Source organism: Pseudonaja textilis, chromosome 6 (assembly GCF_049901715.1).
Source record: "Pseudonaja textilis isolate UNSWEBS1 chromosome 6, rPseTex1.2, whole genome shotgun sequence".
In the NCBI taxonomy this organism is placed as follows: Eukaryota; Metazoa; Chordata; class Lepidosauria; order Squamata; family Elapidae; genus Pseudonaja; species Pseudonaja textilis.
In genome coordinates this window covers 4,152,766-4,178,790 of record NC_141995.1, presented here as the reverse complement: position 1 = coordinate 4,178,790, position 26,025 = coordinate 4,152,766, and the positions used below count along the sequence as shown (strand labels likewise).

The window sequence follows — 26,025 nt, the reverse complement described above, 5'->3', positions numbered from 1 at the left end:
TGGATTGCTGACTTTTGTCCTAAGGGCTTTGTTCTCCTGTGTTGTGCCACGGCGTTTGTGAAGTGGTTGTTTTGTTTCTCCGCCAGTCTTCTGTCTACGACCCAGTCCTTCCAGCAGTTCCAAGATGGCTCTAGACCCATTTGCACCACTCAGGTGATACCCTGAGGACACAGATGGTGGCCTCAACGACTTTCTAAAAGGACGCAAATGATCAGCTGTCTGCAAGGATCAGAAATCCTTCCATTCCCCATCATTCAGTCAGAGCTGAAGAAGCTTCTCGGATGAGAAGCGAAACATCTTCAAAAACAAAACAAAACAAGATAGTCCAGTTGTCTCTTGAATAAAAGCACCTTTGGGACAGCCACGCCCTGGGTGACTGAGAATCTCCATAGACACACAATTGCTCCACACACTTCGCAACTAACGTGGCATCCCCCAGGGTCACCTGATCAAAATTTGGGCACTTGGCAACCGGCATGTTACAGCGTCTCGGAGGGTCGTGCGATTGCTATTTGCAACCTTCCCAGGCGGCTTGCGACAAGCAAAGTCATGCAGGAAGCCAGATTCACTTAATGACTTCAAAAGGTTCTCTAAATGAATGATTGTCAGTCGAGGACTACCTTTATCTGCAATTAGAACCTGGTTTTGCCACAGCTCAATGATAATCTATCTATCCCTGTCGGTCTGTTTGTCCATGCACCCACTCACCCACCTCTATCCATCTATTAATTATCCATCTATCCATATCTATCTATCTATCTATCTATCTATCTATCTATCTATCAATCTATCTATCTATCTATCTATCTATCTATCTATCTATCTATCTATCATCTATCTATCTATCTATCTATCTATCTATTTGTCTATGTCTCTATCTATCTATCTATCTATCTATCTATCTATTTGTCTATGTCTCTATCTATCTATCTATCTATCTATCTATCTATCTATCATCTATCTATCTATGTCTCTATGTCTCTATATCTATCTATCTATCTATCTATCTATCTATCTATCTATCTATCTATCTATCTCTATATCTCTATCTATCGATCTATCAATCTATGTCTCTATCTCTATCTCTATCTATCTATCTATCTATCTATCTATCTATCTATCTATCTATCTATCTCTATCTCTATCTTTATATCTCTATCTATCTATTTATCGATCGATCGATCAATCGATCTATCTATGTCTGTCTATCTATCTATCTATCTATCTATCTATCTATCTATCTATCTATCTATTATATCTCTATCGATCGATCTATCTATCTATCTATCTATCTATCGATCGATCGATCGATCTATCGATCGATCGATCTATGTCTCTATCTCTATCTCTATCTATCTATCTATCTATGTATGTATGTATGTATCTATCTATTTATTTCATATTTCCCAACTGCCAATTTGGGCAGTGTACAAGTTTATACTCCCTGATTGAAGAGGAGGAGGAGGAGGAGAAAGAGAAAGAAAATGAGAAGGAGGAGGAGGAGGGGAGGAAGAGAAAAGTGGAGGAGGAGGAAGAGACAGACAAAGGAGGAGGAAGAGGAGACGGGAGAAGGAAGAGCAAGAGAAAGAGGAGGAGGAGGGAGAGGGGGAGGAAGTAGAGGAAGAGGAAGGAGGAAGAGGAAGAGAGATGGAAGAGGACAAAGAGAAGAGGGGAGGAGGAGGAGGGAGGAGGAGGAGGAGGAGGAGGAGGAGGAAAAATTTGCACAGCCTCTGCAATTTTTCAGTGGGTTTCCATCCCAGCAAAGCGATGGCTTTGTGATCCAACCAAAAACAACCACCCCACACAAGAACAACAACAACATCAAGAACAATCCCTGAAATTGGAAGAATAGTTGGCAACCCTCTCGGTCAACACCGCCAAGGCCTCCTCCGGATGCATTCAATTTATCTCCCACGTTGACAAAAAAAAAAAAACACCCCAATACAAGTGGAGTTTTGATGAGCTGCTGTGTTCCACAAATCGTAACAACCACACCCCAAACCACAAAGTCTATCTTGATTCTTGGAATGCAGAAGCTGTTCTCCTCCAGTTGGAGAAGGACCCTGGGCAAAGTTTTAGCAACAGGATTGGCCCAAAGGAAAGATCCTATCTTCACGGGAGGAATTGCCGAGGCCCGAAAGAGTAGCGTCAAAATGCACAAAACACGTTGGCCTCGTGGTGAGCTATCGAATGCATCCCAGTTGTGGACAGTGTCCGCAGCTGTCCGATCTTTGCAGAGAACCCTTCCGCCCCTGCGTGCCTGCCAGATGTTTTGGCCAGGATCTCTGGGAAGATCAGAGAGGGAGCACAATGCATCTGGAAGGCCTCCAGGAGAGGAAGAAAGGGTGGCCTGCTAGATTGTCTGAATGGCTGGCCCTCCAAAACCTCCAATGACTTTTTTATTTCAAGCTGCTCCGTGAATTCTATTTTACGGTGGGGGTGTCCAATTTTGACAACTTAAAGGCTCGTGATGCCCACAGGCCTTTAAAAGTGGCATAAGTTAGACACCCCAACCAATTGGATTTGATTCTGATCTCAACGAACCAACCAATCAACCAATCAATCAGAAGAGAGCTGGAAGGGTCCTTAGAGTTCTTCTAGTCTAGTGATGGTGAACCTTTTGGTGCCAAAGCGCGTGTGCACATACCCAAAATGCAAGGCGTCACCCTTGTGCATTTGTGCGCCGCCCCGCGCATGTGCCCATGCCCCCTGGGCATGCCCCCTGCCCAGGAATGGGGTTCTACAGGTTCGCACCTATTCGCTAGAAGTGGTTGTTTACATTCTAAGCAGTTCGGAGAACCGGTTGTTAGAAGAAATTACTGGGCTAATCCTGTAAGAAAGGCAGGAAGGAAACATTCTGGTGTTGCTTACAGAAACTGCCTCTCCGTTTACCTTTATTACATTCTTGGCAGGACTGGACTTCCTGTCTCTGGAACTTCTCTGGAGTTTTCTTTCCCTCCTTTGCTGGTACTTTGCTTGTGTGGAGTGACCATTTAAAGTTACAAGGGCACTGAAAAAAGTGACTTAGGACCATTTTTCACACTTACGACTGTTGCAGCATCCCCACAGTCATGAGAGGCCAGGCAAGGAGATGCATGCCTCGATGTGAGTGATATTGAGTTGGCCACATCCAGCCAGTCACATGACCACCAAGCCACATCCACCCAGTCACATGACCACCAAGCCATGCCCACCACCTAAGCCACGCCCACAGAACCGATTGTTAAAAAAAATTGAATCCCACCCCTGACCCCACTCCCGTGCATACGCGGCAGAGACCCGAAGGCCAGCTGGCCAGTGAGAGGTGCGCGCGCATGCGTGGTGGAGCTGAGCTAGACCGACAGCACACGCGCCCACAGAGAGGGCTCAGTTCGAGTCCAGCTCCTTCTCAAGCAGGAGACACTGTACCATTTCAGAGAACCGGCTGTCCAGCCTCTTCTTAAGAACCTCCGGCGATGAAGCACCCACCGCTTCTGGTGGCAGGCTGTTCCACTGGTTAATTGTCCTCACTGTTAGGAAGTTTCTTCTAAATCCCAGGTTGGAATTCAGCTAACCGATTAAGCTTTCGTTAAAATAATTTGATTTAATTAAGTTGGATCGAGCTGGTCTACCAGCTGAGCACAGCAAGAGTTTGTTCAACCCTCTGGGGTTATTTACCCATCAAAATCCTGTCTTCAGAAAGCGTTCTTCTTTAACAGGGTTTGTTAACCAGGCATTGATCTCAGCCGTGTCTCTCTCTTCCCGTAGGAAGTCCTGCTGAAGAGAGCAGCCGATCTGGTGGAGGCTTTGTATGGGATGCCCCACAATAACCAAGTAAGTCTCACCTCCTGCGCTCCCCTTCCCCTCCCCCCGCCCCGGCATTGGGGAAGAGCAGAGAGAGGCCACCAACGTCCTGCTTTGGTTTAACATCTGGTGAACATCTGGGCGAGATTGTCCATGGTCATTGATGGCCCTGGCCACTGGTGCACTGATGATCTTTGGTGGTCCGTCCCTGCTTTCCGACCCATCAAGGGTTACTGTCTCGATTCCATCTTAGGTCTGGATGGAAAAAAAAAACTAAGCTCTGATTCAAACTTAGCAAGGTCACATATCTGGGTTTGCCACTCCCACCCCTTATAAAATGATAGATGTCCAGGTTTTATTTACTTCTTTATTTTTATTTTTATTCATTTTATTTATTTTTGTTTTGTTTGATTTCATTTTAATTTATTTTATTTTAATTTAATTTATTATTATTTTTATTTCTATTGATTTATTTGCCATATGGCACGCAACTCATACAGAGACAGCCAGTTTGGTTTAGCGCTGAAGGCGCCAGCGCAAAAACCAGGAGACGGTGAGTTCTAGTCCTGCCTTAAACTCAAGCCAGCTGGGGTGACTTGGGGCCAATCACCAGGAGATGGTGAGTTCTAGTCCCATTTTAGGGCATAAAGGCAGCTGGGTGACTTTGGGCCAATCACCCAGAGAGACAGTGAGTTCTAGTTCTGCTTTAGGCACGAAAGGTACTCAAATGAGCCGTGGAAGCTTTCCAACCCAAAAGGAAAGAAATTCGGTTGCCGTGACTCAACTTCTAGACCATTCTTCCTGGTTATCTAAGAATCTACATCGAGGTCTCTGGGTTTTTTCAGCTATAGCTGGTTGGTAAAGGTAAGGATGGAAGTAGGGCTGCCACAGAGACCTTTCAGGAATTATTTTTTCTGGATCTTTTTAAGGCCACCTGAAGGTTGTTTTGGCAACCGAGCTCCCGATGAAACAGGCAAAGCTCCCAAGATGCCTCCTTGGGACGCGGAAGTCCCGTCTTTCCCTACCTGAAACCCTCCACCGTGCTGGGCTTCAAATTCCCACGATGTCTCAGGTGGCACACCGGAGGCACCTCAGGTTGGAGAAGGAACCTTTGCAGCTCATATCCCAGCCTCCAGCTGGTTGCAGACGCATGAAACTGTCCCAGCTTGCAAATCCAGCTGTGGACTTGTAGATATGAAGACCCCCCCATTTTTTTTTCGGATGCAAGATTCCAAGGTTCCCAAAAATCTAATACCTTGTTTAGCTGTGCAGACCATCCTTTCCATTTCTTGGATCTTGCTTACTAATGCAGAGAGAGAGAGAGAGAGAGGGAGTGAGGGAGAGAGAGAGTGAGTTCGCCCCCCCCAAAAACATCCCCGTACAAACATCTGGCTCCCAAGCCAACATCTGTTTGTCATCAGGGATTCCAGAGCGATTGTGTAACCGGCTTCGAACATCTCCCTGCTTCCTCACCCCTGTCCAAGGTCCAGCCAGTGTTTTCACAGCTCTGTCATGGCTCACAACACCTGGGCGGATATAGCTGAGGTCCTGAGGAGGCGTCAGGTCGGGCCAAACAGGTGGGAGGTGTTGGCTTTACAGGGCCAAAGTCCCCCGGACTTCCTTTTCCGGGGTATAAATCTTTCACCCCCCGTTTAGGGGTGACCAGCAACAGAACAGCGGGGCCAAATTCTCAGCTGCCCACCAAGGACGAGAGGGAAAACCAGCGTTGGGGCCCGGCTACATGTCACACCCATTGCTTGAGACGACGGAAGGGCCGGGCTGGGACACATCCTAAGCAGGCTTGGGTTCAAAGTAGGTAAGGTTGGCAGCACCAACTCACCCTTCGGTGCTTCCGAAGAGGAGATTGCTGTGTTTTCCCTTTCAGCCATTTTAGAACAGAGAATGCTAGGGCTGGAAGGGATCTCAGAGGTCTTCTAGTCCAACCCCCTGCTCAAAGCAGGAAACCCTATACATTCCAGACAAGTGGCCGCCCAATCTCTTCTTAAAAACCTCCAGTGATGGAGCACCCACAACTTCTGGTGGCAAGCAGTTCCACTGGTTCATTATTTTTACGGTTTGGAAACTTCTGCTCAGTTCTAGGATGCTTCTCACCTTGATTAGTTTCCATCCGTTGCTTCTTGTCCTGCCTTCAGGCATTTTGGAGAATACACTGACCCTGGTAACTGGCCCAAGGTCTCCCAATTGTCTTTCATGCCTAAGGCAGGACTAGAACTCCCAGTCTCCTGGTGATTGGCCCAAAGCCACCCAGCTGCCTTTCATGGCTAAAGTGGGACTAGAACTCCCCGTCTCCTGGTGATTGGCCCAAAGTCACCCAGTTGGCTTTCATGGCTAATGTGGGACTAGAACTCACCATCTCCTGGTGATTGGCCCAAAGCCACCCAGCTGCCTTTCATGGCTAATGTGGGACTAGAACTCACCGTCTCCTAGGGATTGGCCCAAAACCACTCAGATGGCTTTCATTCCTAAGGCAGGACTAGAACTCACCGTCTCCTGGTGATTGGCTCAAAATCACTCAGCCAGCTTTCGTGACTAAGGCGGGACTAGAACTCACCGACTCTGGTGATTGGCTCAAAATCACTCAGCCAGCTTTCATGATTAAGGCGGGACTAGAACTCCCAGTCTCCTGGTGATTGGCCCAAAGCCACCCAGCTGCCTTTCATGGCTAAAGTGGGACTAGAACTCCCCGTCTCCTGGTGATTGGCCCAAAGTCACCCAGCCTGCTTTCATGATTAAGGCAGGAGTAGAACTCACCATCTCCTGGTGATTGGCCCAAAGCCACCCAGCTGCCTTTCATGGCTAAGGCAGGACTAGAACTCCATGTCCCCTGGTGATTGGATCAAAGTCACCCAGCCAGGTTTCATGCCTAAGGCAGGACTAGAACTCACCGTCTCCTGGTGATTGGCCCAAAGTCATCCAGATAGTTTTCATGGCTAAGGCAGGACTAGAACTCATTGTCTCTACCCTTTGCCAGGCCTCTGCTTGAGCCCGAAAGGATTATGCAGGACCGCTTCCCAGATCTGCTGGGACTCCAATCCCCAGCATCCCCAGCCTGTGGCATTCCTGACACTTTGGAGGAGGGGCCGAAAGGCTGGGGAAGGGAGTGTTCTGAGCCGCCTGATCTCTTGCACTCAAACAGGACATCATCTTGAAACGGGCAGCCGATATCGCCGAAGCTTTGTATAGCGTCCCACGCAACCCTAACCAGCTGACGTCCCTGGCCGGGAACCATGGGCACTCGGGCATGATGAGCGTCAACTCCTTTGGGAGCCAGCTGGCCATCAACATCAGCGAGTCCACCCAGGGCTCGGAACAAGGTAGGCCAAGGAAGTCCTCACTTAAAGACCCATCCTTCCACGAATGTTCGAAACGACGAGAGTGCTGAACGAAGGAACGCAGGATAGGTCCTCGAACTGGCGGCCATGGTGATCTGAGCGCCTGGCAACTCGTTCAAAGTTGTGGCAGGTTTGCCACGACCACCTGAGCGCCAGGTGCAATCCTCTCCGAGGGCTTTAATGGGGAGGAGAGCCAGGATTGCAGTCGTTGAGTGAGGCGGTCACGTGGGCGTCTCGCTGAACGACCGCAATGACTTAAATTTGGGGCTTAAAGTTGCAGTCGTAGGTCAAGAATCACCTGTGCTTGAAGCCATCCCAGTTGATGACACTCATCGCATGATCGTCCTAATCTGGCATTTGTGGAGAGTGAGGGGTAGACGACTCCTAAAGCTGGAGGCTCGGTTGGCCAGTCCATCCTAAGCGCCATCTCTTTTCCTTCCAGCGCCTTGTGGGTCAGAGGGTACAGGTTGGTCCTCGAGTTGCAACCGCAACCGATCCTAAAATTTATGTTGCTGAATGAAACATGGGTGAAGCGAGTTTTACCTCATTTTACAAACATTTCTTGCCGCCGTTGTTAAGTGAACCACTGCATTTGCTAAGTTAGTCACATGGTCGTTAAACGAATCAGGACTCCCTGTTGACTGGGCTCATCAGAAGGTTACAAAAGTGGATCACGTGAGCCCCGGGACCGTCATAAACACGAGTCAGTTTGTGATGACCCAAAGGGGCGCGGCACAAAGGCAACACAGCCAGATAATCCATAGGAGTCCTTCTATTAGCTCCCAACTTTGCCCCCGATATCCTGGTTTCATTCTGGGCTGGAGAAAAACTCTCCCGGGAACAGCCTTTGGCTGCAGAGAATCAAGTCCAAAACGTGGCCAACAAAAACTGTAACTATAAGTCCAATCAAAGCAAGAGGAGGTAAATTAGTTTGGCAGGGTAAGAGAAGGAATTTCAGCCATGAAGGAAGGGCAGTAATTCAACATGGTTGGGAGGACACCAGGAATGCAAATAAGCAAAGTCAACACAAGATAGACTCATGTTTGTTCCCAGCAGCTGCCGCACTCGGCATGCATTTCTTTTAAACTCTCTTCCCAGCTGTGGCTAATGAAGGGAATCAGGGCCCTTTCCTTCCCCGCAAGCCATGCAACCCATATTGCTCCCTTCTCCGTTCCTTCCTGCGTGCCCTAGGATGAAGAGAGGGTGGGCCTGGGTCTTCCTCTGAACTCCCTCTCCCTTGTTCTACCCCTCCCCTGCTCTGGCCAGCCGGACATTGCCCTTCCCCAGTTTCCTCCACAGCTAACGGAGCCACACTCCCGCTCCCTGTCAGCTGTTCGTCTTCCTTCTCAGATTCAGACTCCGACAGGGGCATGACGCAGTTACCAATTCGATCATGGGGATGCTGCCATCGCACTGTATGAAAAAGAAGTCTCTTCTTGTCAGTGCCGTTGTAACCTGGAACGGTCGCTCAACAAACTGCCATAAATTGAGGGCTGCTGATATTTTGAATTTCTCTCTCTCTCTCTGTCTGTTTGTCTCCACCTGACTTCCAGGATACCCGCGCAGCGCAAGCAGCGTCTCACCCCGCGGCTACGTGCCCAGCTCTACCCCGCAGCAGAGCAACTACAACACAATCACGTCCAGCATGAATGGTTACGCGGGGGCCGCCATGACTGGCCTTGGGGTGCCAGGCTCGCCCAGTTTCCTCAACGGCTCCACTGCCAACTCCCCCTACGCCAGTGAGTATTGTGGCTGTTGGATAGAGACCGGCAACCGGACCCCGGTCGGATTCATTCCTCGCCATGGCTTCACACAAATGTTTCTGTGCAAATTTGCCGTTGGTTTTCCGAGCCGGGGTGAATGTCGAATGGAGAAAAAAAACCTTTGAAGGAGGGCTGTCGGTCTAAGGATCCTGTTTTTCTGCTGAGCTGGGTGGCTTGTTTTTTATTTTCAAGAATAATTCGAGGCAGCAAACCTATCCCAATGTATCTTTCTCCTCCTATTATCCCAACAACAACAACAACAACAACCCAGTGAGGTGGGTTGGGAATGAGTGGCCCAAGGACACCCAGCTGGCTTTCAGGGGCCATCCTCAAGGGAACAACCTTCTGAATGGACTTGATCCCTTCTGGGGGTGGGGGGGACTTCCTGGGTCGGGAACATTTCTTTCTAGCTCCTCCCTGGAAGACTCCAGTCCATTCCCCAAAACTGGACACCAGAGAAGACCTCGTGTAATGGTATAGAAGAGTGGAAGAGGAGGAGGGAGGACTGAGGGGTCCTTGGTGCTCTCTGAGCCTGGTTGTTTTCTTGAAGATGTTTCATGGCCCAACTAGGGAACATCATCAGAGCCAGGAGGGAGTGGGGTTTGTGGAAAGGAGGAGGAGGAGGAGGAGGAGGAGGAGGAGGAGGAGGAGGAGGAGGAGGAGGACAATGACTGTGGGGTCCTTGGTGCTCTCTGAGCTTTTCTTGCAGTCGTTACATGACCCAACTAGGTAACATCAGTAATGCTAGAAGGGAGTGGAGTGTGTGGAGAGGAGGATGGAGGAAGGAGGGATGGAAGGAAGGAAGGAAGGAAGGAAGGAAGGAAGGAAGGAAAGGAAGGAAGGAAGGAAGGAAGGAAGGAAGGGAGAAGGACAATGACTGTGGGAAGGAAGGAAGGAAGGAAGGAAGGAAGGAAGGAAGGAAGGAGGAGGAGGAGGACAATGACTGTGGGATGGAGGAAGGAAGGAAGGAAGGAAAGAAGGAAGGAAGGAAGGAAGGAAGGAAGGAAGGAAGGAAGGAAGGAAGGAAGGAAGGAAGGAAGGAAGGAAGGAAGGACAATTGTGGCATGGAGGAGGAAGGAAGGAAGGAAGGAAGGAAGGAAGGAAGGAAGGAAGGAAGGAAGGAAGGAAGGAAGGAAGGAAGGAAGGACAAGGATGGAAGGAAGGAAGGAAGGAAGGAAGGAAGGAAGGAAGGAAGGAAGGAAGGAAGGAAGGAGAGAAGGACAATGACTGTGAGGTCCTTGGCGTTCTCTAAGCTTGGTGGTTTTCTTGCAGATATTTCATGGCCCAACTAGGTAACACTATCAGCGCTAGGAGGGAGTGGGGTTAGGAGGAGCAGAAGGGAAGCATAAGAAGGCGGAAAGCAGCCACAGGAGGAGCAGGAGGGGGGAGGACTGTGGGGTCCTTGGTGCTCTCTGAGCCTGGTTATTTTCTTGGAGACGTTTCATGGCCCAACAAGGCAACATAATCAGGGCTAGAAAAGTGTGGGGTTTACAGAGGAGGAGGAGGCCAGCCATCTTCCTCCCTTCCCAGGACTCAAGCCACACACACACACACGCTTTCTCTGCCCCCACTGACCCTTCTCCTTCTCTCCTCCCCACCCACCAGTCATGCCATCCAGCCCACCCCTGGGGGCTTCCTCCACTCCGGCCGGCGTCTTCTCCTTCTCCCCGGTCAACATGATCTCTGCCGTCAAGCAGAAAAGCGCCTTTGCCCCGGTTGTGCGACCCCAGGCCTCCCCACCCCCCAACTGCACCAGCACCAACGGGGCCGGCCTGCAAGGTAAGGGGGACTTTGTCTTCAAACCAGGCTTACCATCCTGCAGACCGTCGCGAGCTCACCTTCCCCCACCCCCACCCCCACCCCGTGTAGAAGTAGTCCTCGACTTACGATGGTTCATTTGAAGCTACAACGGCACTGGGGAAAAAAGAGGGGGTGGGAGGCTTATCGCCGTTTTCCACATTTTTTTATGACTGCTGTGGCATCCCCGTGGTCATAATTCAGACGCTCGTCAACCGACTCGTATTTATGACGGTTACAGGGGGTCCCTGGGGGGGGGGGTCGGTCGCGTGATCCCCTTTGGCGACCTTCCGACAAGCCAAGTCAAGTGGGGAAGCCAGATTCATTTAACAGCCGGGTGTCTGACTTCACAACTGTGGTGATTCGCTTCACAACTGTGGAAGAAAGAGCAAAACGAGGCAAAAGCTCACTTAAGGAACGTCTCACTTAATAACAGAAACTTGGGACTCCGTGGCGGTCGTAAGTCGAGGACTACCTGCATAATCTAGGACAGGGATCTCCGACCTTGGCCCCTTTAAGACTTGTGGACTTCAACTCCCAGAATTCCTCAGCCAAATTCGGAGAGTTGAAGTCCACAAGCCTTAAAGCGGCCGAGGTTGGCTGGGGAATTCTGGGAGTTGAAGTCCACACCTCTTCAAGTGGCCGAGGTGGAAAAACACTGATAGGATCTACCCTTGGCATGTTGTGAACCAGAAACATCTTTTTAGGGGATTTAAAATACTAAAAGTTAAGAAATATTAGACGTCTAAGCAGAGAGCATTTCCGTGGAAGAGAGTAGAATGTCCTTGGAGGCATCTTCTATCGTCCCCAAAGTGGTTTGCGGGACCTAAATCCACTTTCGGGGAGAAACAGGCCCTGTTTTAACCCCAATGACTTGCTAGGCTGACGGAATTTAAATGTTCTTTCCCATCCCCTAAAGCTAAAATTCTTCTTGTTTTTTAAACAAAGAGCTTTCAGCCAAGCGGGCCTCAATGAGGACTAGTCTAAGGTCTGGGCTGATTGGTAACAGAGATTCGAATTTCCCCCAAACCCTCAGTGGACAATGCTGTTTCCAACTCAACAAAGTCCCCGGAAAGAGCTACCAGACGAGGCAGCTTCTTCCCAGGGATTTCCTTGTGGTGCTTTTTCCCTTCTCCTCCTTACTCCCCTTCCTTATGGACACCCTGGAAGGGTGCACCCCCTAAACCTCTCCTATTCAGAAAGGAAATGGGAAATCTGGATTATTCCATAGGTGTCAAAAGCTCCTGGGGCCTCTTTGGTCGCTACTTGTCTAAAACCAGGATGAGAGGAATCGGGGAATCTTAGATCTCTTGTCTTCATAGATTCTCAAGTGTATCTTTACTGCAGTTTTTGTGCTTCGCTAACTGTCTTTTTATTTTTATTTCTTGGCCTTCCTCTTTTCTTGCTTTTTCCTTCCTTTTTTCCTTCCTTCTTCTCTTCCTTCCCTCCATCCCTCCTTCTCTCTGTTCCATTTCTCATCCTTCTTTTTTCTCTTTTCCCCTCCCTTCTTCCTCCCTCCCTCCCTCTCTTTCCCCTCCCTCCCTCCCTCCCTCCCTTTTTTCTTTCTCCTTCCTTCCTCTCCTCCCTCCCTCCCTCCTTCTTTGTTTCATCTCTCATTCTACCTTCCTTTTTTTCTTTCCCCTTCTTTTCTTCCATCTTTCCTCCCTTCTTCCCTTTTCCCTCCCTTTCTTCCTGCTCCTCCCTCTTCCATTTCACCCTTCCTCCCTCTCTCCTTTCCTTTTTCTCTTTTCCTCCCTCCCTCCTCCACTTCTTCCTCCTTCCCTCTTTCCTCCCTCCTCTCTCTGTTTCATCGGTCTCATCCTTCTTTGCTTCTTTTTTCTCTCTTCCCTTCCTCCCTCCCTCCCTCCTTCCCTCGCTGCTTGCTCGATCCCACCAACCAGACCAACCCTTTGAGGATTCTGCAGACAAGTTTCAAACAGCGTCTCGGTCACTCCAAGGATTGGCTTACTCTTAATCACAGTATGTTCCTTCTCTCCTTCCGCTGCTTTGCCTTCTCCTCTCTCTCTCTCTCTCTCTCTTTCTCTCTCTCCGCTGCTCCTCCCACTTTGACTAATTCCTCTGCAACAGCCTCGTAAGCACCTACATTGTCCACCAGAATCAGGACAGATGAGGGTAGATATTTAGGAGGATGTAAATATGTATGTACAGGTATGAACGAACATTTAACTGGGATGGCATGAGGCTCCTGCCTTGAGCGAAGGGCTTGACTAGAAGACCTCTGAGGCCCCTTTCATCCCTATGTTTCTAAGACTTAGTTTGATCTTGCCAAAGGCACACAAAGACAGCCAGGAATGACTGCAGGATGTAGTCCAAAATGAGAAATTAATGGCCTCAAGAAAGCGATCCAATCTCCTCCTCCTAATTTTTTTATGGCCCATGGGGTTGCGGCCCGCCGGCAGCTGACAGAGCTGGTAGCAGAGTCGAACAGTAGCGAGGAGGTTGGGGAGGAACCTGGGTCAGTTTTGGAGGCTGGGGAGGGCTCGGACGAGGGCTCTGCGTCAGAGGCAGAGATGGGACCAGGCCAGGCTGGCAGTCATCAGCTGCCTTCGGGCTCAGACAGCAGTGAGGCGTGGGAGCTTCTGGAACCGGTTCCCAGCCTGCGCGTGCTCAGGGCTACCAGAAGGCAAGAACAATTGAGAAAGCATGTTCAACTCAGGAGTAAGGCCACACCTCGGAGATGATTGGCCCCTCCCATAGGACATAAAAGAGGAGCGAAAGGGACGTGAGCCTTTGCAGGAAGCAATTAGTTCGTCTGGTCAATTCGAATTCTGTTTGACTCTGTGTCAAGTCTGGCCTTGCCCTGCGCTTGGCAATTCGTTCTCGGGCAGCATTCCAAGTGTGATAAGGTGAGCATTTATCAACATTCCCCTGAAAGGTTGTTTGAGAAGCCTTGCAGGCTGTGAATGAATGTAATTCACAGCCGGGGAAATAAAAGAGGTTTTGCCAGGACTGTGTTTTGTACTTTCTAAGGAAGCTTAGGTCAGAATACATGCCTAGAAGGCAGTGCTTTTATAATAATGGAACGGAATAACAAAGACTACACTGAGCCAGACAGAACAGAGATTAGTTTTATCAAAGATGCTTTTTCAAAAAGGCAACGCTGATTTTTTTGTTTTTCCCTTGAGGCAAGAAGAAAAATGTTTCACTTCTCATCCAAGAAGCTTCATCAGTTCTTGGATGAGATGAGAACGGAAATGTCTCCTTCTTCTTCCTCAAGGAAAATAATAATAATCCAGTTGCCTTTTGAAAAAGCACCTTTGGGACAACCATGGTTTGGATGACGGAGAATTTTCCACAAACAAAGAGGGAACAGAACAAAATGGAATAAAATATTTAATTTGGCCGTGTGGTTAGACACACAAGGCATTTGACTCCGACACACAAGCACTCCGTGTACTTGCAAAACAACAGAAAAATAATAATAATATTACAAAATACAGTGTGGCTCTGCAGCTTCTCAGTCAGCCAGCGACCTCCCCAGGCCTGCCAGTTGGCCCCATAGAAGCATTCGCATTGTCTTCTTTCTAGCAATTGGGGCAAAGATGCAGCCCTAATGTGGAAGTCCTCTGTGACTTTCGGGGAGGGTGTGCAACATAGGAAACCAGCCTGCCATGTTGTGGGACATCACCCTTTGAGGATATTGTGCCAAAAGTGATCTCCGCAAACCTCGGCGGTCTGTCCTAGGCCTCCCCCAAAAAACACTAGGTCAATTCTGAGTCCCGGCAAAAACCTCTTTTATTACATTAATGTGAATTTATTTCATTCACAGTCAGCCAACGGCTTGGCAAACAGTCTCGCGAAGGTATGCTAATTAGCTTAGACCTTTATCAATCCTGGAACGCTGCCCGGTAAATAGTTCCACACTCAGTGCTGACAGGGAAGGGCTGGGTTATACAGACAAATCTTCACGAGGCTGGAACGAACGAATGAGCGAGTTGTTTCCTGCAAAAAAGCCCCCTCCCCTTTCGCTTCTCTTTTAATCCTGATGGGAGGGTCTTTCATCGTCCACCTGTGGCCTTACTCCCACGACAAAGCCGAGTTCTTAATTTTGCCTTCTTTTTGGCAACTCTGGGAACCGGTTCCAGAAGCTCCCACGCCTCACTGCTGTCTGAGCCCGAAGGCAGCTGATGACTGCCGGCCTGCCCTGGTCCCATCTCTGCCTCTGACACAGAGCCCTTGCCCGAGCCTTCCTCAACCTCCAGAAATGGCCCAGGTTCCTCCCCAACCTCCTCACTACTGTCCGACTCTGCTGCCAGCTCTGCCAGCCGCTGGCAGGCCACAACACTAGGTTCAATCGAGGTTAAAGAGAACCTGCAGATGTCTGTGAAGACTCTCAAATCCTTCAGGTCCTAGTTGACCCAAAGATGTTTTTTTTTTCCCAAAGGAAACTAGGCCTTCTTTGGGGTGAGGGGTGAATGTTCCTTGAAGATCTTTTGCTTCTAATCCAAGAAGCTTCTTCCGATCTAACTGGAGAAGAACTGAAGAAGCTTCTTGGATTAGAAGCAATATGTTTTCAGAAAAATAAAACAAGAAAGCCCAGTTGCCTTTCGGAGAAAGCACCATTGGGACAGAACCTGGACACACTTGTGTGCAAATTTGGGGGTGCCCAGGCTGGGCTCAAGAAACTCACCATAACTCTAGAGTCATGACGGTATGTCTACTTTGGAACTGGGTTTGTCTAGTTTAATGAAAAGAAGGACTAGGAAAGACAGGATAGCAGTCTTCCAATATCTCCAGGGCTGCCCCAAAGAAGAGGGAGTCAAGCTATTCTCCAAAGCCCCCTGAAGGCAGGACAAGAAGCAACGGGTGGAAACTAATCCAAGAGAGAAGCAATGTAGAATTAAGGAGGAATTTTCTGAGACTGAAAACAATTAATTAGTGGAACAACTTGCCTCTAGAAGTTGTGGGTGGAGGAAAAGATTGGATAGCCACATGTCTGGAATAGCATAGGGTCTCCTCTTTGAGCAGGGGGTTAGACTAGAAGATCTCCAAGGTCCCTATTAGTCTGTGTTGTAACTTTTAAGAATCCAATGCCTTAAAGTTAAACATGGTCACCATTAGCTCCTAAACTCTCTTCAGTGACCAGATCTGCAGGACTAGGGATGAAATGACAGCAGCCTTCCAATATTTGAGGGGCTGCCCCAAAGAAGAGAAGGGGGGGTGTCAATCTATTCTCCAAAGCACCTGAGGGTAGGGCGAGAAGTGTTGGGTAGAAGCCAATCCAGGAGAGAAGCAACCTAGAACTAAGGAGAAAATTTCTGACGCTTAGAACCCTGAATCAGTGGAACAACTTGTCCTTCAGAAGTTGTGGCTGCTCCATCACTGGAGATTTTCAACAAGAGATGGGACAGCCCTTTGTCTGAAATGATGTAGGATCTCTTGCCTGAGCAGGAGGTTGGACTAGAAGACCTTCAAGGTCCCATCTGACTCTGTTATTCCGTACTGAATTATACCCAGAGAACCAAGAACCCTGAATTTCTGCATTGCTCCTCAAGAACAACGGAGCGACTTGCCTGCAGAAGTTGTGGGCGTTATTCTGGGGTGGTGTCTTTAAGGCGCGGCCAACCGAACTTCTCTAGCGGGGTTGATTGAGACCTTCTCTGTTTTCCAGGCCTGTCGGGGCTCATTGTCCCGCCCATGTGAATCATGGGAGGAAGACAACGCAAACAGACTAGCACTTGGACTTTTGGAGACCCTCAAACGGACGCCTGGGCCCAGCCAGGGGTGCAAGACCTGCCTTCCTGAATTCTCCTCGTCCCTGGTGACTTCCCACGTTGTCGGTTGGACCCCGTCCCACAAGTTCCCCTCTCTTCAACCCAGGCTGCATCGGGGCTGAAGGAGGGTGACGATCGACTGATGCCCTCTTGGGAGATCTACAACAACTCTGGATTTGGGGAAGGGGGCTCCTTCCTGAAAGAGGAGGAGGAGGAGGAGGAGACAACCAGGGAGGAGAGACCTCCAGAGCGATGGGAGCTCTACCATCTTCCACTAAGGGGTCCTTTGGCCGTTCCTGTCCCCCTCCTGGTTCAAGGATAACAAACAGACCGAGGGAGACCCTCACCACACCCAGACAGGGACCCTCACTCAGGTAGACTTGCTGATGGCCAAGAGGGAGGGGGGGAGGGTCTCCATTTTCCCAGCAGGTTTGCTTTTCTTAAAAGCTTAGGGGTCCCGTCTCCCACTCCCCCAATGGAAAAGACACCCCCACCCCCGTGTAAACCAGGCTCCAACTGTCAGCCCCCTCCCCACCCCAAGCTGGTTTGGATGAAGTCTACCCACCCAGCCTACACCCCGCCACGCACACACACCCTTTTTCATCCTGGCTAAAAGCTGGCTTGTCTGCAGCCCATCTTCTGTCTGTTCCATTTTTTCTTTTCCAAAAATTTTCCTCGTCTTTGCTACAGGTTGGTCCTCGACTTACGACCGCAACGGAGCCCCAATTTTTTTGGGGGGGGTGCCTTCTGTTGCTAAAGTGAGTCTCGCCTCATTTTACGACCTGGCTTACCCCAGGGGTTTAAGCCAGGGGTCAGCAACCTGCAGCTCTGGAGCCGCATGTGACTCTTTCATCCCTCTTGCTGAGGTTCCCTGTCGCTGGTTGGCTCCACGATTGATAGGGCTTTCGGTTAGCACAGGTAGAGGAAAAAGGACGCCGCTCTAGGAGGAGACTCTATGGTGGGGGGGGAACCGCCATTAGAGTCTGATTGGCTCCAGAATTGAACGCGGGGCTTCCGGTTAGGACCTTTGTGGCTCTTTGAGTGCTTAAGGTTGCCGACCCCTGAGATAAGCGAATCGCTGCTTCAGCCCGTCCCACGGGGGTGAAGTGGATCTAATCTCCCCATCGACTTTGTCAGTAGGTCGCCAAAAGGGATCACGTGATCCCAGGATGCCGCGACCGTCACCAATAGGAGCCCAAGCGTTGACCAGCGTTCTGGATTTTGATCACGTGACCACGGGGTCGATGCTGCAACGGTCGTATGTGTGAGAAACAATCGTCGAGTCATTTTTTTCCCCCCCAGTGCCGTTGTAACTTCAAAGCGGTCACTAAACGAACTGTTGCACATCGAGGACTCCCTTATATTTAACGGGGAGAGACAGAACCCATCCCATTTTTTCCCTCCAGGTTTAACAAAAGAGCCAGGCATTTAAACAACGACCATCGCCACAACTATCCTAAAAGGCCTCCTTTCCCCCTTTTCCCCCTTTCCAATTTTTTTACATTCTTTCATCCCCACCCACTCAAAACGATCCAGTTTTCCAAACTGGCCGGTACGCTGGCTCGGGTTCAAGCTTGTTTTAAAAATAATAATAATAATTTTTCATCCCGCTCTTCTTTTTTGAAACCAAAAAGAGAGAGAGAGAGATTTTGTACCAAGCGCAACCAATTCTTTGTCACGCCTTTTCCATTTTGTCTCTTTTGCTTTTCGTTTTGCAAAACAACCACCACCACCACCACAACAACAAAAAAAAGAGAAAACAGTGAGATCCAAAGGAGGGTGAAATCCAAGCAAGCACCAAGTGTGTGTGTGTGTGTGTGTGTGTGTTGTGTGGGGAGAACCGATTCCAGCTGGGTGGCAAGTCCCATTGAAAGCAACCTCTCCGCTCGGCAAACCCCTGGGGTTTTAGTTTCCTCTTCCCACCTCTTCCATTATTTTTCTAGCCTTATTTCCGAGCGACAAAGCTGGGGGGAAACAGGGGGGCATGAATATCTGTAAATAAAGACTGCGGAAACAAAAAAAAAACCTACCCTCCCAAGTTGGGATCTTAATCTGTCTGGCCAGGTTCTGTTCGCTGTGTATTTATCTTTGTCTCATGTTTTCCGTGCTTTCTTTCTTTCTTTCTTTCTTTCTTTCTTTCTTTCTTTCTTTCTTTCTTTCTTTCTTTCTTTCTTTCTTTCTTTCTTTCATGCTCTTCTTCACTGTACGTCCTGTAATAACGTCCTGTTGTACGATACCCTATGTCGGTTAAACCCCTTGGCTGCATTGTTCTTTTTTGTTTTTTGGTTTTTTTTCCCCAGTGTAAGCACATGTAAATGAAGCATTAATGCAATTTCTTAGGAAAAAGCCCTAGAATATATCAATATACCACTTTAATTGCCTCCTGCAGCAAGTCCCTCTCTTAATTTGTAGCCGATTACTGTCTCGGGAAGCAAAAGAAACATCTTGTCCTTTTAATAGGTCTGGGACCGGTATGAAGACTCCTGCCTTGGTCAGGAGGCTGGGCTAGATGACCTCCAAGGTCCCTTCCGGTTCTAGGATTCTAGGATCCCCACTCAATGCTCTAAGCAGGGGGCTGGACTAGAAGACCTCCAAGGGGCCTTCCAACTCTGTTATGCAGTAAATTTTGGTAAATTTCTTCTGCGTGATATTATCTCAAGCCTGATCCATTGGAAGCCGAGAAAAGCTATCCTTGAGACCGCCGAAATCCACGTGAAATCTGTGACAGACCACGGCGGTTTTTCTGCAGCAGTTGCGAAGCATCGTTGAAAAGAGACAAAGAAAAGAAAATCCAAGTTGTCCCTGGAAAATTGTATCAGTCAACCACCTATAGATTCTCCTTGGTGGGATGCAGTTGAGTTTATTTTGACTTAAGGGGCCCTTGGTGCCCTCTGAGATTGGTTGCTTTCCTGCAGACGTTTCTTGACCCAACTAAGTAACATTATTGGTGCAACAATGGAGTGGGTTTTGCAGTGAGAAGGAGGAGGAGGAGGAGGTGGGGTCTTTGTGCTCTCTGAGTTTGGTTGCTTTCTTGCAGGCGTTTCTTGACCCAACTAGGTAACATCATCAGTGCCAGCAGGGAATGGGGTGTGTGGGGAAGAGGAGGACTGTGGGATCCTTGGAACTCTCTCAGCTTGGTTGCTTTCTTGCAGTCGTTTCATCACCCAACTAGGTAATATCATTGTTAATGTTAAGCAGCTCAGGTGATGTTACCTAGTTTTACAGAAATATATGGAAAAAGAAAGCAGCCAAGCTCATGGTCGACTGGGGAATTCTGGGAGTTGAAGTCCACACACCTTAAAAGTGGTCGAGGTTAAGAAACACCGCTGTTAGAAAACAAGGGAGGCTTTGATTCATGAGCTCTGAACGGTTTGTACCCCTGCTGGTTGGGGAATCCTTGGGAGTTTGGGGTGGATGCTGAGAGCTTCTCCTGAGAAGTTTCTGCTGGGTCAAGGGGCAGGCTGGAACCCGGGCATTTGGGCTGCCCTTCAGACTCCAGGCCTGGGCAGCTGCAGGGGGATCAGGGTTACAGCACTTGAGTTGGGAATTGAGGCCCCGCAAAGAGGAGAGCGTGGACGGACTAAAGCAAAGGCTCCGTTGCTCTCTCACAGAAATGCAGCTTTGTGAAATGCATGTAACCTTCTTTTTTCTAGGCTGGGTTGCAGAGGGAAGGGAAGGGAAGAAAAGAAGGAAGAAAAGAAAGGAAGGAAGGAAAGGAAGGAAGGAGAGAGAGAGAAAGGAAAGGAAAGGAAAGAAAGAAAGAAAGAAAGAAAGAAAGAAAGAAAGAAAGAAAGAAAGAAAGAAAGAAAGAAAGAAAGAAAGAAAGAAAAGAAAGAAGCCGGGAAGGGAAGGAATACAAGGAAGGAGGGAGGGAAAAGGGAGCTGAGAGGGGAAGGGGAGAGGGAGGGAAGAAGGAAAAAGGTGGGAAGGAAGGAAGGAAGGAAGGAAGGAAGGAAGGAAGGAAGGAAGGAAGGAAGGAAGGAAAGGGGAGCTGAGAAGTGAAAGAAGATGGTGGGAGGAAAAACAAAGAAAAGGAAGGAAGGAAGGAAGGAAGGAAGGAAGGAAGGAAGGAAGGAAGGAAGGAGGGAGGGAGGGAGGAAGGAAGGAAGGAAGGAAGTTCCATATTGGTTCCATCTCAAGCAGAGGTGGCATTCAGCCAGTTTTGACCAGTTCTGGAAAACTGGGAGTGGAAATTTGGAGTAGTTGGGAGAACCGCCCAATCCTACCTCTGACTGGCCCCGCCAACCCCATCTCTTCTCTGCCTCCCATCGACTCCCAGCTGATTGGCTGGGTCTTCTTTGGTTGCCCTGCCCAGGAGAACGGAGCTGGAAAGCAGGTTAGTGGGGAGGGGAGGGAAGGGGGATTTTGCAGTATATCCTTCCCCTGCCACGCCCACCAAGCCCACAGAACCGGTAGTAGAAAAAAATTTGAATCCCACCACTGATCTCAAGCCTCTTTGCCAGACACCGAAGCCTTTCTCCGTTTCCCAATGGGCTCCTGCACGCCAGAGGAGTGTCTTACAACCCCATGTGGATTTCAACTCCCAAATTCCCCAGCCAGGTTGTGAAGAGGACGCAGAGCATCCCAAACAATCCTGCGGAGCCTGCTGAAGCGTTTATATGTCACGTCCTGGGTGGAAGGAAGTGGACTTCCGGGGGTCTTTTTTTTTTTACTGTCCTGACCACTCTCTGCTCCGCCTTCTTGTCTGGAGCAGGAATGCTTCCAAACCAGACAGTGATGCCATAGGACAGGATGCTCTTTATCGTCCCTCTATCGAAAGTGGTGAAGAGGAATAATAGATTCTTCAGATTCAAATCATATTTTACCCCTTTGGGGAATGGGAGTGGATCCAGCCTCTCTCAGTCGATCCTCTCTTCCAAATTCCCTACAGAGGGCAGCCGAATGCTTGTGAGGGCAGCCAAATTCACAGAGGGCAGCCGAATGCTTGTGCTAATTTTTCTTCTTTAGTTTAGGATTTCTCAAAAGAAAAAGCCTTCAGGCAGACCTTTTGTTGTGGCTTGTCAGCTGCTGGCCCCTCCAGCAGCCAAATGAGGAGGAGGGGAAGGCGTGGGAGTCAGGGTCAGTATCAGGGCAACCTGGGACCTCCGAGGGGGATGAGGGAATGGCGCTATCAGAGAGAGAGAGAGAGAGAGCGCTTGGGCCTTCCATCAGCCCTCAGAGGGAGAGTCAACAGCCCCCAGGTCTGGAGGTGGCTGATGAAGAAGAAGAGGAACAGCTGAGTCCAGTGCCTGACACATGGATGTGCAGAAGGGAGAGGAGAGGAGAGCAGTGGAAATCTATGGGCCCGTCCTTGGGATGAAGAGCTACCGCTGCTAGCGAAGCCCCACCCTAGCTGTGGGAATAAAAGGCAGGGGGTGGTGATGAATAAATGTGGCAGACAACTATTCGTTTTCCAGCCAGATGGTCTGGTTAGCCTGTGGTGAGAGAGAGAGGGAGGGAGGGGAGGAAAGAGAAGAGAGAGAGAGAGAGAGAGAGAGAGAGAGAGAGAGAGAGAGAGCTTGGGCCTTCCATCAGCCCTCAGAGGGAGAGTCAACATCCCCCAGGTCTGGAGGTGGCTGATGAGGAAGAAGAGGAACAGCTGAGTCCAGTGCCTGACGCATGGATGTGCAGAAGGGAGAGGAGAGGAGAGCAGTGGAAATCTATGGGCCCGTCCTTGGGATGAAGAGCTACCGCTGCTAGCGAAGCCCCACCCTAGATGTGGGGATAAAAGGCAGGGGGTGGAGATGAATAAATATGGCAGACAGCTATTCATCTTCCAGCTAGATGGTCTGATTAGCCTGTGGTGAGAGAGAGAGCGGGGTGAGAGAGAAAGAGAGAGAGAGAGAGAAGAGAGAGAGACTTTCCTAATAGAGGAATCTTTTGAGTTCACGCCAGAGGGTTTGTCTCATGTTTGGGGAAATGGGTCAGAACACTATTTATATAGAAAGCCGGATACCCACCTCCCTTGTTCTGTGGACAGAGAAAACAAAAATCAAACTTGAACTGTCGTCATTCAAGAACTATCTGTAGGTATCGGAGAAGGGGAGGGGAAAGGAGGGGGCCAGCCAGGGAAAGGGGGGAAAAATGGCTTCCTGCAGCTGTGTTGTTGTGTTTTCACAGCTGGCTCGCCATCACAACATACTGGCCAATGGGCTTCCCTCAAGCCAAGGGGGACGTCATCCTTGGCCATTGCAACATATCCGGAAGACACCGTGTGTGGGAAATGATAGTCCGGTGCAACTTTAAGCGACCTTACGGTCAGAATGACGGAGGGTGTTTTTGGCAGCTCCTCTGTGGAATTGGCTCACCCTGGCCTTCCTCCTGGGAGTAGAGCAGACATGTGAGGTTGCCTCCACGGAGGGAAGGAAGCAGTGGGGTGCCACAAGGTTCTGTCTTAGGCCCAGGACTCTTCAATATCTTCATTAACGACTTAGATGAGGGAATAGAAGGGGAACTTACCAAATTTGCAGATGATACTGAGCTGGCGGGAATAGCTAACACCCAAGAAGATAGGCTCAAGATCCAGATGGATCTCGACAAGACTGGAACACTGGGCCGTATCTCACAAAATGAAATTCAGTGTAGAGAAAAGTGAAGTCCTGCATTCAGGCAAGAAGAACCCAAAGGACCCATATAGACTGCGAGAAACCAGGCTCAATAGCAGGAACTGGGAGGGGGATCTTGGAGTTTTAGTGGACAACCAGCTAAATAGGAGCCAGCCGTGTGCAGCGGCAGCCAAAAAAGCCAATGCAATCCTAAGTTGCATCAACAGAGGGATACAATCCAGATCAAGGGAGGTACTAATACCACTCTATAAAGCCTTAGTAAGGCCACACCTAGAGTACGGCATCCAGTTTTGGTCACCACACTATAAAAAAGATGTTGAGACTCTAGAAAAAGTGCAGAGAAGAGCGACCAGGATGATTAGGGGACTGGAGACTAAAACATATGAACAATGTTTACAGGAACTAGGACTGGCTAATCTGGTGAAAAGAAGGACCAGGGGAGACAGGAGAGCATCTTCCAATATTTGAGGGGCTGCCACAGGGAGGAGGAAGGGGGTCAGGCTATTTTCCAAAGCCCCCAAAGGCCAGACAAGGAATACTGGATGGAAACTGAACAAGGAGAGATTCAACCTGGAAATAAGGAGGAATTTCCTGACAGGGAGAACAATCAACCCATTGGATAGAAGTTGCCCTCAGAAGTTGTGGAAGTGCCATCACTGGTGGCTTTCAAGAAGAGATTGGACTCCCATTTGTCAGGAATGGGTGTAGGGTCTCCTGCTTGGGTGAGGGGTTGGACTAGATGCCCTACAAGGTCCCTTCCAACTCTCATTATCTGTTATCTGATGCTTCATGGCTCTGGGGGTCTTCTGGGCATCCCCCAGAGGTGGTATATTCAGCAGGTTCTGACCAGTTCTGGAGAACCGGTAGCGGAAATTTTGAGTAGTTCAGAGAACCAGCAAATCCCATCTCTGACTGGAGATTTTACAGTCTCCTTCCCCTGCCGTGCCCACCAAGCCACGCCCACAGAGCCGGTAGTAAAAAAAATTAGAATCCCACCACATCCAATTCCTAACCAGTCCCGCCAACTGCTTAGCTTTTTCAACTAAGTCAAGCTTCTTACACACTAAGTCAGGGGTCCCCAACCACCAGGCCCTGGACCGGTACCAGCCATGGATCATTTTGTACCGGGCCCCAAAGAACGAAAGTAGGGCCTATTTTGCTTGGGCGCCGCCATCTTGTTTCGATGGCGCTTGAGAAAGTGCTTCCGTGCGAGCTTGTCGGTCGTCGGTTGGAAAGCAGCGTTTGGGTGCTGAAGGAATCCTCGCGCCTTAGTTTCGTTGAAGGGGGGGAGCAGCTTTGAACGAAGAGCCGTCCCGATGGCGGTGGAGTCTCGCGTTACTCAGGAGGAGATTAAGAAAGAGCCCGAAAAGCCCATCGACCACGAGAAGGTACAAAGGAGGAGTTGAAGGTGGTGGGGAGAAGTGGGGGACGGCTGGCTGGCCAGTCGCTCGGCTCGCCTTGCTGTGGTCGTGCGTGCTGATGCGGTACCGGTCCGTGGATCGGACCGTGGATTGTACCAGTCTGTGGTACAAAAAACGTTGGGGACCTCTGCACTAAGTAAACCGTCATCAGCCGTGGACTACCTGTTTTCTGTTAAAACTCAGCAAGATGGCATTGAGATGGCAACGGATATGGGGGTGGGAGGGAGTCTTCATAACCAGCCCCCTCTCTCCTTCAAGGTAAGGCTACAAAGCTACTTCCTTGACGTGGCTTTTAGTCGCCACCTTGATGGGCCTCTGCCGGTACGTGAAATTAGCCAGATAGGCCTATAAAAAATCCGTGCCGTTCATGTCTGTCAGATCTAACAGCCCTCTTGGCTGCACTTTCTAAAACGCCTGCAGACGTTGCCAGCTTTCATGACACATGTGCGCAGACACGCACACCTCTGAGGGCCTCCCCGTGCATAGAAACCGTTCTCCTTTTGCAGATGGGAAGTGCCGTGCTCCGGAGGTGGTATATTAAGCCGGTTCAGACCGGTTCTTGAGAACCGGTAGCGGAAATTTTGTATAGTTTGGAGAACCGGCCAAACCCGCCTCTGACAGGCCCTGCCAACCCCCATCTCTTCTCTGCCTCCCATCGAGTCCTAGCTGATCGGCTGAGCCTTCCTTTGGTTGCCCTGCACAGGAGAACGGAGCTGGAAAGCAGGTTAGTAGGGAAGGGGGATTTTGCAGTATATCCTTCCCCTGCCAGACTCACCAAGACACGCCCACCAAGACACACACCACACCCACAGAACCGGTATTAAAATGTTCTAGTTCCCACCACCATCGTGCTGTTTTTGGGGTGGGGAGGCGGTGCTTAAGAATGCATCCCTCCTTCGGTATCTCTGCCTTCTTCACCCACTCATCTCAGGCATGTAAATTTGCTCGATCGATCGATCAAATAAAATCCAGCCAGCCTCCTTGCCTTTAACTGTGGAGACCCTTCCTGACGCACGTTGAGCACCTGAAATACAAGGCCTTTGCCAACTGGGAACAGGAAGGAAAGAGGCACGGGGTTCGAGTCTGTGCCTCTAGGAGTGTTGCTATGGCCCCACCGTCAAAATACACCTCTGTACGAGTTGTGCAGCTTGAGGCTCTGTTGGTGAGCCTCAGGCCGGCTTTCCCTGGGAGAAAAGAAGACGTTTGTGCAAAGAGATTTGGTCTCTCTCCCACAGACACAATCGCACAGCCGCCCTCAGAGCATCGGCAGAAGTGGACATGAGTGAGACGCCGAGGAGAGGCGTCAGTATAAATGCAACAGCTGGCAGCTTCTCGGAGTTCTTTGTTTGGATGGTGAAAGAGGATGGATTTCATCTGCCAAGCTGGAAGCTTTGGGCTGAATCCCAAGAGGGGAATCCAATTCCATCCATTCTGTCTCCTCCCTCCCTTCTTACCTATTTATCCATCATCATAAATCCTTTCTTTCTTTCTTTCTTTCTTTCTTTCTTTCTTTCTTTCTTTCTTTCTTCTTCCTTCCTTCTTTCCTTCCTTCCTTCTTTCCTTTCTTCCTTCCTTCCTTCCTTCCTTTCTTTCTTTCTTCCTTCCTC

At 49.6% G+C, this 26,025-nt stretch overlaps 1 protein-coding gene across 3 annotated transcripts in view; it reads left to right on the top strand.

Annotated features, from left to right (window-relative positions):
• The window catches only part of LOC113450829 (transcription factor COE1-like), an 80,451-nt gene extending 61,634 nt beyond the window's left edge, over positions 1-18,817 (top strand). Inside the window, exons 13-18 of one of the 3 annotated variants that reach the window (XM_087935692.1) lie at positions 3,748-3,813; positions 6,941-7,118; positions 8,690-8,875; positions 10,505-10,678; positions 12,598-12,676; positions 16,329-18,817. In XM_087935692.1, the coding sequence (XP_087791818.1) occupies positions 3,748-3,813; positions 6,941-7,118; positions 8,690-8,875; positions 10,505-10,678; positions 12,598-12,671 (678 nt within the window). In that variant the 3' untranslated portion in view covers positions 12,672-12,676; positions 16,329-18,817. The remainder of the gene's footprint in view (positions 1-3,747; positions 3,814-6,940; positions 7,119-8,689; positions 8,876-10,504; positions 10,679-12,597; positions 12,677-16,328) is intronic. The other 2 variants (XM_087935693.1, XM_087935694.1) reach the window with 2 other exon arrangements.
• Positions 18,818-26,025: the final 7,208 nt, after the last annotated feature.